At 44.5% G+C, this 12,410-nt stretch overlaps 1 protein-coding gene across 1 annotated transcript; it reads right to left on the bottom strand.

Annotated features, from left to right (window-relative positions):
- Positions 1–5,053: 5,053 nt before the first annotated feature.
- On the bottom strand, positions 5,054–11,577 carry LRATD2 (LRAT domain containing 2). Its single transcript, XM_036765184.1, has 2 exons — positions 11,117–11,577; positions 5,054–10,451 (listed from the first exon to the last, which is right to left on the bottom strand). Exon 2 carries the CDS (start codon positions 10,445–10,447, stop codon positions 9,500–9,502), a length of 948 nt encoding a protein of 315 aa, XP_036621079.1. The 5' UTR covers positions 10,448–10,451; positions 11,117–11,577; the 3' UTR covers positions 5,054–9,499.
- Between the last annotated feature and the right edge of the window lie 833 nt (positions 11,578–12,410).

Genomic DNA, 12,410 nt, shown 5'->3' with positions numbered 1-12,410 from the left:
AAATGTCCCCCAAGAGCTGCCTGCCCTAAGTGAGTGTTCACAGTCAGATCTTATCTGAAGTACTTTGTTTCATTGGAAGCCTCACAGTATAGATAGGCTGAAGATGGGTAGAAGGGCTGTGATCTATGCCACATGAGTATGGTTGAAGGATCTAGGGATGTTTAACTTGTAGAAGAGAAGACAGCTGGGGGTGGGGTGGAGGAGTAGGTAACACTAAGGAAGGGAACATATGACAGGGTTCAGGTATTTGCAGGAAATGTCATTTAAAAGAATGATTAAATGTTCTTTTTGACCCCAGAGAGCTAAACTAGATAGGAGTTGCATAGAGACAAATTTAGATTTGCAGTTGGAGGAAAAAAACAAAAACAAAACCTACCTTCCTGACAAATTTATTTTCTTTCTGAGAGTTCCCAGCCAAAAAAAAAAAAGGCCCTTTACTATTACAGATTAGCAACTGTTCTACAATTGTTATAGTCTGAGATGGTTACTTGGAAGCATTGGGGAAGAAATGACTGAGAGAAATGATTCTTTCTTTCTTGTATTAATTTTTTTTTTCTTCTTTTTTCTTTCTTGTATTAATAACTAATTATTGAATCAGGACCAAGGTTTTTCCCCTTTTCTACTTCCTCATCCAGAAATTAACCAGTGTGGGAAATCTCTCTCAAAGACTTACCCAGACTAAAGATCTAATCAAAAACAGTAAAAGAAATTCTAAGTTTAGGCTAATGGGTGGATTCCTGCTTATTGTGTTTACTCACACAGGTCAGGGAAAATAAGAATTCTCTCTTTTGTCAGAAACTTGGAAACTGACCATGATGTGGGTGATCCAAGTCCAAAGACCCTCATTTTAATATAGCCCACCTTTCATTATAATAATCATTCTCTCTTAATACTTGTCGACCAATCAGAGTTGATTTTCACCCTCAGGTGCACCCCTTTTTCAAAAAACTTTATAAATATTGATGGTTCCACAGGTTCAGTCTCTTGGCTACCGAAGAGACAATGAGTCTGTTTTTGTTGACTGTTTTCTAGATGTAGTCAATAAAACTGATTTTAATTTACCCAGAAATTCTGTCTCAGAATTTTTTAAATGTCACATGGCTTACTAAGGGTCACACAACTATTATGTGTCGGAGAAAGGACTCGAACCCAGGTCCACCATCAAAGTGGGTTCTCTACTTATTCGGCCATACTGCCTCTCTCCAAAAAATGGAATAGGTCTCTAAGGGCACTGAAGTTGCCCCTCACTGGAGAACTTCAGGTAGATTTTGAGTAATTACTTAGGAGGCAGCTAGCTGGCTCAGTGGATGGAATGCTGGGTGTGGAGTCAGGAAGACCTGAGTTCAAATTCAGCCATCCTGGGCAAGTTACATAACCTCTGTTTGCTTTAATCCACTGGAGAAGGGAATGACAAACCACTCCAGTATCTTTGCCAAGAAAACCCCATGGACCATACTGTCCATGGGGTCACAAAGAATTGGACATGACCAAACAGTAACAACAAAATAACTTACCACGTGTGTTTCAGTGGAGATCTTTTCCTTGGTATGGACTGATCTAGGACCTAGTGGTCTCTGATGTCTAGCATTTCTGAATTCTATGAATGTACAAGAACAAATCCAGTAATTGGGTAAAGAAACAAGGGAATCGTTTGATCCACCGAGGAGCAAAGTTCGTTCAACTTTTCCACCGTTAATTCAAGAGTAGCAATTGGAGCTAAAACAAAGAAGGAAGTGATTGCCCAGAGTTCTTATCCACTTGCTAGGGCCCTTAAAATAATCTCTAAAGCCAGGGCTAAATTCTCCCTTCCCCCTCAGTAGCATTATCTTATAGGTTCCAAAGTAACAAAACTGAATTTCTTCAAAACACACAGTATAACTCAGACTTTGCTCTGAGCCAGTCTGACCTCCTCCTCCATCATTAGGAGAAAAGACAGAGGTTTTCAGGTAAGAGGAAAAAGTACCTACCTAAGCAATCTACAGGACCTGACTCTGCTTTTGGAAGGAGCTTGGGCACTAAACAAGTTCTCCTAAAGAAAGTGGAAGAAATCTCATTTTGTGATATGTTTATAGTCAGGCTGGACAAGAAGAGACCATATTAAGGTACAATCTTTCCTCAGCTGCAAATTGGACTAGAGCATCACCTTTTTTCCCAACAGAACCTGAATGATTCATGTTTCTATTGAACATTTTGAGCCTGTAGGAGCTCACTTAGATATCTCATTTACACTTTCTCAAACCAGGCTCCCCTTGCACATAGTAGGCAGTTTAATGAATGACTGTTGGAGTGATACAGCCAGTGATTTTTCTAAGTAAGCAACCTTAAACTCTTCAAACTAAGTGTGTGGCTACCCCAGGTAGGAGGGCTAAAACACAGGACTGGGAACAAGATGACTTCATTTCCAGCAGGTCAGTGCACATGTCCATGTAGCTGTTAGACCAGTGACAATGGGTCAACACTTCTGATTCTCAGTTCTTTCATCCACAAGATGCTAATAATACTTGACTTGACTTCCTAGACTCATGGGAATATAATAGCTGAAAGAGACCATTAGAGAAACTTCTTCAGTTTACATTAGGAAACTGAGGTCCAGGTGGTAAAATGAATTTGCATAGGTCAAAGGTCCCCCACTGCATCCTGGGCCATCTCCAGTTATTCTGATCCATATCTGGCCACTTGACCCAAATGGCTCCAGAGGAGAAAGTGAGGCTGGTGACTTTGCACAGCCCTCCCTCAGTTAAGTCCAATTAACTTGCATGTCATAGTGTCACCTCCCTGATGTTATGGTCCTGTTTGAGAATGAAGAACAAATAAATATTGAGTGTGCCAGAACTGGTATTAGAACTGAAGTCCCCAGACTCTACAACGCAACACAGGTCTACAACGTACTCCATGGTCTCCTCACATAATAGTTGTCAGCAAAGTGCTTTAAAAACGGGTGGGGCGGAGGTGGGGTGGGGAGGGGATGTATATAAATGAGCCATTATATAAATAAAGCAGCAAGACATAATGTTGAGAGTCCTTGGCACCAAGGTGACTGGATTCAAGTACTGCCTCAGACATTCTGGCTTTATGACTCCTGACATTTCATTTAACTTCTCAGTATTCTAAGAAACCCTCAGAGACTACAAGTTGCAGAGCTATTCCTAATTAGGGTATTCACTATACCACTGGAATCACAGGTCCCATTTAATATATAGATTCATATTTGGATATGGAGATATGTTTGCATGTGTGTACAAGCATGCCCGTGTGTATTCATCTTCCTAGAAACCTTATTGGTCCCTTGGCTGTAACTATTAAATTCTTTTAAAAGTCAATAATAGTCACCTTATTTCCTTCTTCAAGAACGTATTCTCAGTCCTCAGTTATTTACAGTCTGGTCAAAATCCCTTCTTGGTTTTGCTCAAACTGGTCTTCTGACCTCCTATCTAGTCTAAGTCCTGAATTTACAGATAAGTGAAGAAAAGTGACTTACCTAGTTACATGGAAAGCTACTAGATGATCCAGGACTCAAATCCAGGGCTAACTCCCAGCCAGAGGAGGGGGGAAGGGGAGAAAGAAAGAGGAAGGACAGAAGAAAAGAGAAGAGGGAAGGGGAAAGAGAGATGTGGGAGGAAGGGGAGAGGGAGGAAGGGAAAGTGGAAGAGGAGGAACAGGATCTGTAAGGAATCTTCACTTAAACCCAGTTCTTTCCAATATGCCATTTAATCAGTAGCAGTTTCATATTCAGTTGGTGAGGGGGGCAGGGGAACTCTCTGAATATATTTTCTTCACATTTCTAATTATTTAAACTCCCCCAAATACAGATTTTTTTTTTACCTCCCTGTAATTCCTTACACAAGATACTCAATCTTTCCACTCTGGACATTTTCGATGGCTGTCCCGGATATCTGGAACTCCTTCCTCTTTACCTCCTGACTTCCATAGCCTCCTTCAAGCACAATTTAAATCCCATCTTCCACAAGAAGCCTTTCCAGATCCCCCTTAATTCCAGTACCTTCCCTCTGTTGATTATCTCCAATTTATGCTGGATATATCTTGTTTGTACACAGATGTCTGCATGTTATCTCCCCCATTCCACTATGAGCTCCTTGAGAGGACAGATGCTTTGTTTGTTTTCTCAGGTGTCTGCCTCTTTGTATCCCAGGTGCTTAGCACAGTTCTTTGCCACATTAATAGATGCTTAATAAATGCTGTTGACTGACCAGAAAAGATCAACCCACTCCGGAAGTAGTTAGTTGTAACTCATCAACCAGCCAAACACAAGAGAATTAAATGTGCTTTCTCCCTTCTCCTGAACTGTCTTCTTCAATGACGTGCAAAATTAAACTTAAGAACTTTTCTTGGTGATGCCCCTTCCATCTTCCACATTAAACTCTTCTCATGGTTACAGTTCTCACCAGAGAACCCCACCCTAGACTCAATAAGAAGCAGGCTCACTGAACAATTGTAAAGGCTTCAGGAACACTCCTGGTGTTTGTTAGTGGGCTCCCATCCCTTATTCACACAGACTGCACATCTGTTCCTTTATCAATTGCTGGCACATAAACCCTGAGTGGTGCCAACAAATGCCATGTGATCTTGTTCACTAATTTTCTGTAATTGAATTATACATAGCTCTCTCCCTTGTTTTCTGCTTGAAACTATTAGACCCCCTTTCCCCAACCAAACCCAACCCCCTCACTCCCCACAATCACCATGAGGGAGAGGGCTCTGTCTGGTAGTACTGAACTCTACATGAAAACCCTCCATCACCCTGAGCCAAGATTTTAAATAAGCTAGCCTAGGTCCCACCAAATTTCAAAGAGATGTATTGATTCCAAAAACCAATGTGGCTTGACAATTTATGACACAGGAAAGTTTTCTGTGAAAACTAAAGGCCTAAATGAACAAGGATCTCAGCAATTCCTCCTTTCAGAACATGCAATATCAAATTTGCATCACTGAACAAATACACAAAGGAGAGGGAGAGAGAGATTGAGATTCAACTTCCTCATCTCGATTGGGCAAACCAAGCCAAGACACTCATTAGAAAAATGCAAACTTGAAGTTACCTCATCAATAAGTTTATTATTGTCCCATACTGATCCTTCAAAAAGGACCTGACAATTTAAAAAATAAATTACAGCAAAGAAATAGTTGAAAAAAATCTCAAATCTTTATTTTGACTATGCCCTGCCCTTCATTTTGAAGGAAATGATACAATCTGAAATCTGAACTTCCTTCTCAAGAAGTGGTATAAGAACAATGACAGAAAACACAGCCTTCAGTGAAGACAAAAAATTCACGTAATTAATGGGAAAAAAAAGTGGTGTATGAAATTCTCTGAAGGGTTACAGCAGTAAATAAAAAATTTCAAGTAGATTTAGTGAAACATTTGTTCACTGTAATGGAAAAGTCATACAAACCACTCAAGTTTGAAATTACCCTGATTTTTTTATTTAAACAAACAAAAAAAGGTGTGGCTTTCAAAACCCAAATCCATTCATCAGTAACTATAATCACACTCCAATTTGTAAAAAGTGGCTGGTTAGACAAACACACAACAGTGACAATCCTGAACACAGTGAATTCCTTTAAAAAAAAGTTAGAAAACAAGCAGTTAACATGTACTTAGTTCTCCATATCTCATTTGTTGTATAAAAGTAAAGTTCTGCTTTCAAAAATATCTGTTCCCCCCAGGGCTGCTATAAGAGCTGGTGCTGAAAATAGCCAAAAGCACCCAATGAGCAAAAATTCAACCACATAAATGTCTTTCTTAAAGACTAGAAAACTTGCACTTTTAGGTTCAGAATAAAGTATGCTCCTCAGGTTGTATCTTTGCTACCTGAGTACCAAAAGTAATTTCAGTTAAATGTGGGTGATACTACCAGGGAAAAGAAAAAAAAAAGTTCTGTCCTGACTACAAAAGAGTTGTAAAGCTGACGTCTGGGGCTCTAGCAAAACTCATTCTTACATAAGCGGTCTCAATAAAATACTTCCTCAGGTAAGAAAATATAAATTTGACTTTGACTTCATGTTCCAATAGGGCATCCTCCCCCTTTCCCAATGCAAGCTTCCAAAGAACCCTTAGAATCAAACCCATTTTTCCTTTAAAGAGCATCCACAATTCACAGTAGAAAATATTTCTAAAGGGTTTTTTAATCCCCTATAAAGGAACAAAAAATATGCTTAAATATGTATTTAGAATTTTAAAGTGCCAGGTGAGGCCACTGCTATGAGGCTTAAATAAAAATTTATTTGTATCCACAACACTGCCACCTGGAGGAAAGTTAATCTGTCAGTTGATTTTCTTCTCTTGAACCAAGCAGGAAAGAGGAGGTATGCAACTGCAAAAACCATATTGAATATTCTTAAAATGGAAAGGAAAAAAAAAATCCCATTGGAAATTTGCCTCTACATATCGTAGCTAATGCAACCTAATATTATTTTCATGAATGCTTATGTTAAGCTGGGAAAGGCTTCTATGTTAAGTCTTTTTCCTCTCTGCTGGAATAACCAATGAGCTCAATTTCCCTCCCAATCAACCTCTGATTTTCCAGAAAGCCACCCATAACATGTTCTGTTGGAGCTCAATTTTCCTTTCACAATGTTTCTTTCAATGTTTCTTCATTTTAATTCCCAACAGCTCTAGTCAGCTCTGCATGTCACTGTAGGCCTTCCTGAGCTTTTCCAGTAAAGGGTGGGGGAAGGCTGTCAGCAAAAGTTGGCAGAAAATATCTTCTTGCCCATTGGTCACTGTTCATTAGCCACTTCCCTCTTGAGTGTAGACAGAAGAGAGGAAAGGAGATTTAACTCAAATCTGTCAATTTTGCTGCTTGTTTGCGGGCCTAGAGAGGCAACTGAGACGACTGGCTAAAATTAGGTCTCTGGCTCTATTTGTAATTTTGTTTATATCCATGCTTAGCTTGTCCCACCTCACAATGTGCAAAAATGATTCTGGGTAGAGGAAGCTGTGAGAGAAAGGGGAAGGGGAGGGAGAGGAAAGTAGTTAACTCAGGACTTAGATTTTGCTTTCTCAACCGAAGTTCTCATTGCAATGATGCTGAATTTTATGTCATTTCTTCCTAGAAGCTACACATTTGATCTTGACAGGCAAAGGCTAGGGGTGGTCAGTCACAAAGCAACAAAGGTGGATATGTGCAGACTTTAGGTAAATTAGAAAAAAAATGCTTACAATCACTACATTTCTGAGCTTCAGGGCCCTCAGAAATCATAGTTTATGCCTTTTGACTCAAGAAGCAAAAATATGGGTGTAGAGAGGTAAAGTGATTGCCTAAGGTCACACTAAATGCAATGGCTTAAGAGGAACACTTATTTTCTTAACCATCTGTTAAGGAGCCTGGACATTTAAAACTATGCTTTAACATCAGAATATTAAATTTACAAGTAGACATAAGCAAATTTTAAAAAAGATTTGAATTCTGCACAAATTATAAGCCAGGCTGTGACTAAGATAAATATGGATGCTAAAGGGTTACTATCTTTTCCCTGCCCAAGCTATCGAATCTGGTTTTACTCCAAATTCAAGAGAAGACAGCTTACTGTACCCTTAAATAATTTTATAGTAAGTCAGATGATCACGATGAGTGCTTGAGCACTATAGATTCACTACAGACCCTCTCAGTAAAAATAAAAACAAACCTAACCCAATCCTTTGTGGCAATATTCTCCAGAGCAGCATTAGCAATGCCAATTCTTCTGAGCCAAGCTAGCTGCATCCTAAAATTAAGTGTACAAATCATTTTGGGACAGAACAAGCTTTTCAATTGGCAGTTTGTGAAATGGAAAAAAAAAAAAGCTTCATCGTGAACCGAGCAGTAGCTCATTAGCAAATATGAGAAATAACTGTTCAGTCTATTGTCTGTTTACCATAGATGCTGGGCTAAACCCATAAACAACCCCATTTGCTCCTTATGAGATCAGCAACAGTATTTCTGTTTAACTACTCACAGGGTTCTATTTATGACTGACTGACAGAGAGAGAAAGAGAGAGAGAGAGAGAGAGAGAGAGAGAGAGAGAGAGAGAGAGAGAGAGAGAGAGAGAGAGAGAGAGAGGGAGGGAGAGATTGATTGAGATTGATTCTGGAAGAACTTGTTTTCTTAAGCAGTGAGGAAATGTGGAGACCACTATGAGCTAGGGAGGATATTCAACACTGGTTTAATTAAGTGTTGATTTCAAAACAAAAGCATTTTATTATGGAAATAAAGCTCAAGTCAAGATTTTCACTAGCTCAGTGCATGGGAAGTAGCAGGGAAGAGAAGTCATTCAGAGAGCCAACAATTAATAAAAATTAATCATGAAAAAATAAGGGGGTAGTGGTGCAGACTAACCTTACTAGATATGAAGGAGGGAAAAAAGCAATCCTGACTGATTAATTAGCAATGCTGCTTTGGTAGTCGATACTGAGAAAAGTAGCACCCAGGTCTCCCTCCCATCCTCTCTGTTCAGCAGAGGAACAGAGCTGAGCAAGTTTAATTAGATCAGTGACACAAAGGACCATTCCCTCTGCCTCCTGGTTTCTTTTAGTAACAAATAGCTCAGCTCTAGTGCATACAGCACACCCGGAGAAACAAAGCCCAACCTTAATTGAATCCTTCCCCAAGCCTGCCCCTGACAATGATTTACTTGTAACCTGGGACGAAGGAGGAGCCGAGAGAGAACAGGAAGAGGGACATCTTCTAAGAGCCCCACTCCCAGCATCCAACTACTTGTGGTAACTGCTCACTGAACGGGGGAGGGAGGAAAGGAAGGGAGAGGGGCGGGGATAGTCTTTGTCTCTTTTCCTGCAGTTTACAGGATCATTTGTTACACTTATTATAGCATAAATAGGTGTAGGTCTGCAGCTCCCAGATCTTCCCACTGCTTACCCACCCGGCCTGGCTCCCCAGGAATCCCATGAAATGAATCACTCCATCTTCCCCCAATCCACATACGGCGATTTGGGGGGAGTAGAGGTAGGGGGTGGGGAGAGAAATCTGCAGCCCTTCGTGCCTGCCTCTCCAGGAGCCCCATTTAGCCTTTGTCCTAGTAACCGGCAGGAACGTGCTCAGAGCCAAAAAGGTGAGGGCGAGAAGAATGCTTCAGTAGTCACAAGCCTTAACTTTCTTCCTACTCCATGAGTGCAAGAATGGGTCTACCCCAGACCACCACCATATAACCCACCTCAACCTTTAACGAACCAATTCCTGAAGTAGATGGGAAGGAAGGGGAGAGGGGAAGTGAAGAGGCGAAATCCCTTGATTATCATCTTCCTCCCACCCCTCCCTCCAAAATGCACAAAGGACTGACTTTCTTGGCTAGTCCTTAGACTTCTACTCGCTACTTTCTAAGTTTCTGAGCTTTTAGCAAGGGCTTACTGCACCCTAACCTCCTATGAGCATGTCCCCCTTTCCAAAAAGGATGGAAACCCCGATGGGGAGGAGAAGGGGGAGAAAGGAATGAGGAGAGCAGCAGGCAGCTGTGAATAGCTCGATTTCTCAGTTGCAATCCACATCAGTGTGCAGCCTGCGAGTGGTGCTGTGAGGGAGGAGTCGGTGGCAAAGCGGGGAGCTCGACTGGCTCGCTGGTAGTCCGGGCGGGCTCCCCATCCCCTTCCTCGGGGTCCACGGGGTGCAGATGGGTGGCTAGTTCCTGCAGGACAGCGGTGCGCCCAATCTGATCATTTCGTCGTTTCTCCATGATTAGGTCCTCCAGGCTCTGAAACTCCAGCGTGTGGCTGCGCTGGGCCGAGAGCTGGATCTGCAGCCGGTAGGGCTGCTTGCCGATCCGCAGCTCCCCGCCAATCTTGAACTCCCTCTTGCCATAGCGGCACCAGGCGGCGAAGCTCTCCGAGTTGCGCCAGCTCAGCTCCCGCTCCTTGGCGCCCACCTGCGCCAGAGCGTTGCGCACCACTGTGCTGGGGCTGAGGGGCTTATAGCGGTACAGCTCGTTCACCACCCTGCCCCTACGGCCCTGGCTGGCGTCTGTCAGGAAGCTGTTACTCACCTCCAGTCGGTGCAAATGCACCACCTGGAAGTCACCTACGTACACTGCCCAGTGTGGATACTGGGCCTGAGAAACAAACTCCACCAGGTCTCCTGGCTTGCACTTGTTCAGCAGGTTCTCCGGGGTGTAGGTGCTAAGTGCAGCCGGCCCGGAGGAGAAGCTCTTTTGATAGATGCACTCATCCCGATAGTACACGGAACATTCCACCTCGTAGAGACGGGGATCGTAAGGCTGTTGTGGAGCTGGCAGCGGTGTCTGCAGCTGCTCCTCCGGAAGATCCTGTAAGTCCCCCGAGTCTTGCCCTGGCCCCTGCTGCTGCTCCATCTCTTCGTCGTCATTGGAAAATATATAAGAAACTCCAATTCGGGGACCATCGTCCCGGTCTAAGCCCGTGGGATCGGCTGTGGGAACTTCCTTGTAACTTAGGTGGGTCAGTTTCTCCACCTGGTTGCCCATCACGCTGAAAATAGACACGCAGGGGAAGTGGGGATGGGAGGGTGGGAAGAGGAAGAAAATGAAACCATTATTTCGGAGACTGACGTCCCTTTGAAGAGGACACAGTGCAGAGAAAGGTCCGGGGCGGGGGGGGGGGGGGGGGGTGGTGGTGAGGAAGAGCAGGAGCAGCTAGGCTTCCAAAAACATGATTTTTTTTCCCCCGCGGGGGCGATATTTGCAGTTATTCTAAGGGAGGAAAAAAGGTGAGTTACAAGCCTAGAGTATAGCTCTTCTCCCCACCTGTAGGGCAGTTACGAGAACCCGCAACTTCACCTCTAAGGTGGCAGCAGCCTCCCCCCACTAGCGCCCCTGGGGCAACAGCACGTTGCATCAGCTCAGGCCCTGGCCGCTGGCGCCCTGTCTACCTGCCACCGAACTAGAGCAGGGCGCTGTAAAGGGGGGAGGGGGGTGACCACGAAAAGAAGAAAAAAAGTTTTTGCCCACCTCCCGATAGCCCTCGACTCTCCCAGCTGAGCCCACCTCCAAAAGCTGGTAAAGCACCATCCCTTTTCAATGCAGGGAGAGAGCAGAGCCCGCCCAGGTGAGCTAGAAGGCTCACCTGCTGAACTTCCTTCTCCTTTCCTCCGCCTGCCCCTCCCCCTCCCACTCGAGTTACCTGCGGAAACTTACCCGGCTTGGGGGAGGGGGAAAGAGGTAAGGGGCCGAAGAGAAGCAGCCCCCGCCACAATCCGAGACTTCTAAGGCAAGTTTCCCGGAGTCAGAGCCGCAGTCTCTCTCCCGGCGCCGATCGCGGGGATGGGCAAGGGAGAGCAAAGCATGTCTTCACCCCGCGGCTGGCGTAGATCACCTACGGACTTGGGTAGCGGTGGTATCTGTGCCTACCGCCTCCCTTTTCCTCTTCTCCCCTCTTCCTCCTTTCCTCTTGCCTCCTTTGAGCCCTCTGGTCCCACGAGTGGAGAATGAGGGGGTGGAAAGCGCCGGTTCAAGGTGCAGAAGACAGACAGAAAAAGCAGCAGCAGCTCCAAGCGGGCTCAGCGAGCAACAAGCTCCGAAGCTACGGAGAGAAGAGATTGTAGATCCGGCTCTGGCCTCCCCCCGGTGAGAGCGCTGCCGCTGGCATTTAAAGAGACAGCATCTCGGTCGGTCTCCCTAGCCTTAGCCTCTCCCACACTGCGCACAGCTCGGATCCCCTCCCCCGGCCCAGCTACCCTGGGGCGACTGGGCTCTTCCCCGCATCCACGCCCCCGCCTAGACCCAGGTTTACTTCTACTTGGTAAATAATAAACCGCCTGGCTGCCACGCTCTGGCTGGGTGCACGTGGGCAGTCTCAGTTGTACAATGCATTTCTTCTTAATTCTGGTCTTGTTTGGGGCGCCGAGGCCGAAGGGCTGTTAGGCGGTCTCACGTCCGGCTCCCTCTTTTTCTGTCTGTAGCTTTAAGACGAAGTTGGGAGGCAGCTGCCACCTGCCCGAGTAGAAATTGGAGTTTTGCATTGGGCTCCCTGCCCCCATTCTTTTCTGGACTACTAAGGCCAGAGCGGGACGGTTTTTTAAAATTGTATTTTGTTTTGTTTTCCCTTGGGAAGTTTATGTTCGTGGATTTCACTTCGGTGTGGTTTAGGTCACTCCAAATAAACCGCTATAAGTACTTAATGGGATTATTGCAGATCCCGAGGGGTCCAGAAACCGGCTGCTTTGCGTTTGTTTACAACCGGGTGCAGATCTAAGACCAGGCTGGGGACTGAGAATGGGGTTGGGGAGGAACGTGGGGATGGAGCGACACTGTATAGGAAAGCAAAGAGAGTAAATACCGCGGCTGATAAACAATTAGTCCTGGCCCCCACCCGTCGCTCTGAATGTGTTGTGTGTCCCCCTTGTGGTTGGTACAAAGTTAATTTCAGCAGGTGACTATTATAAAGCTTGCTATTTTCCGAGTGTCCTCTTTAGGTGAAGATACCAAACAC

The sequence above is a fragment of the Trichosurus vulpecula genome, chromosome 1 (assembly GCF_011100635.1).
Source record: "Trichosurus vulpecula isolate mTriVul1 chromosome 1, mTriVul1.pri, whole genome shotgun sequence".
NCBI classification, from domain to species: domain Eukaryota; kingdom Metazoa; phylum Chordata; class Mammalia; order Diprotodontia; family Phalangeridae; genus Trichosurus; species Trichosurus vulpecula.
The sequence above is the reverse complement of the archived record's forward strand: the minus strand, read 5'-3'. Positions and strand labels throughout refer to the sequence as shown.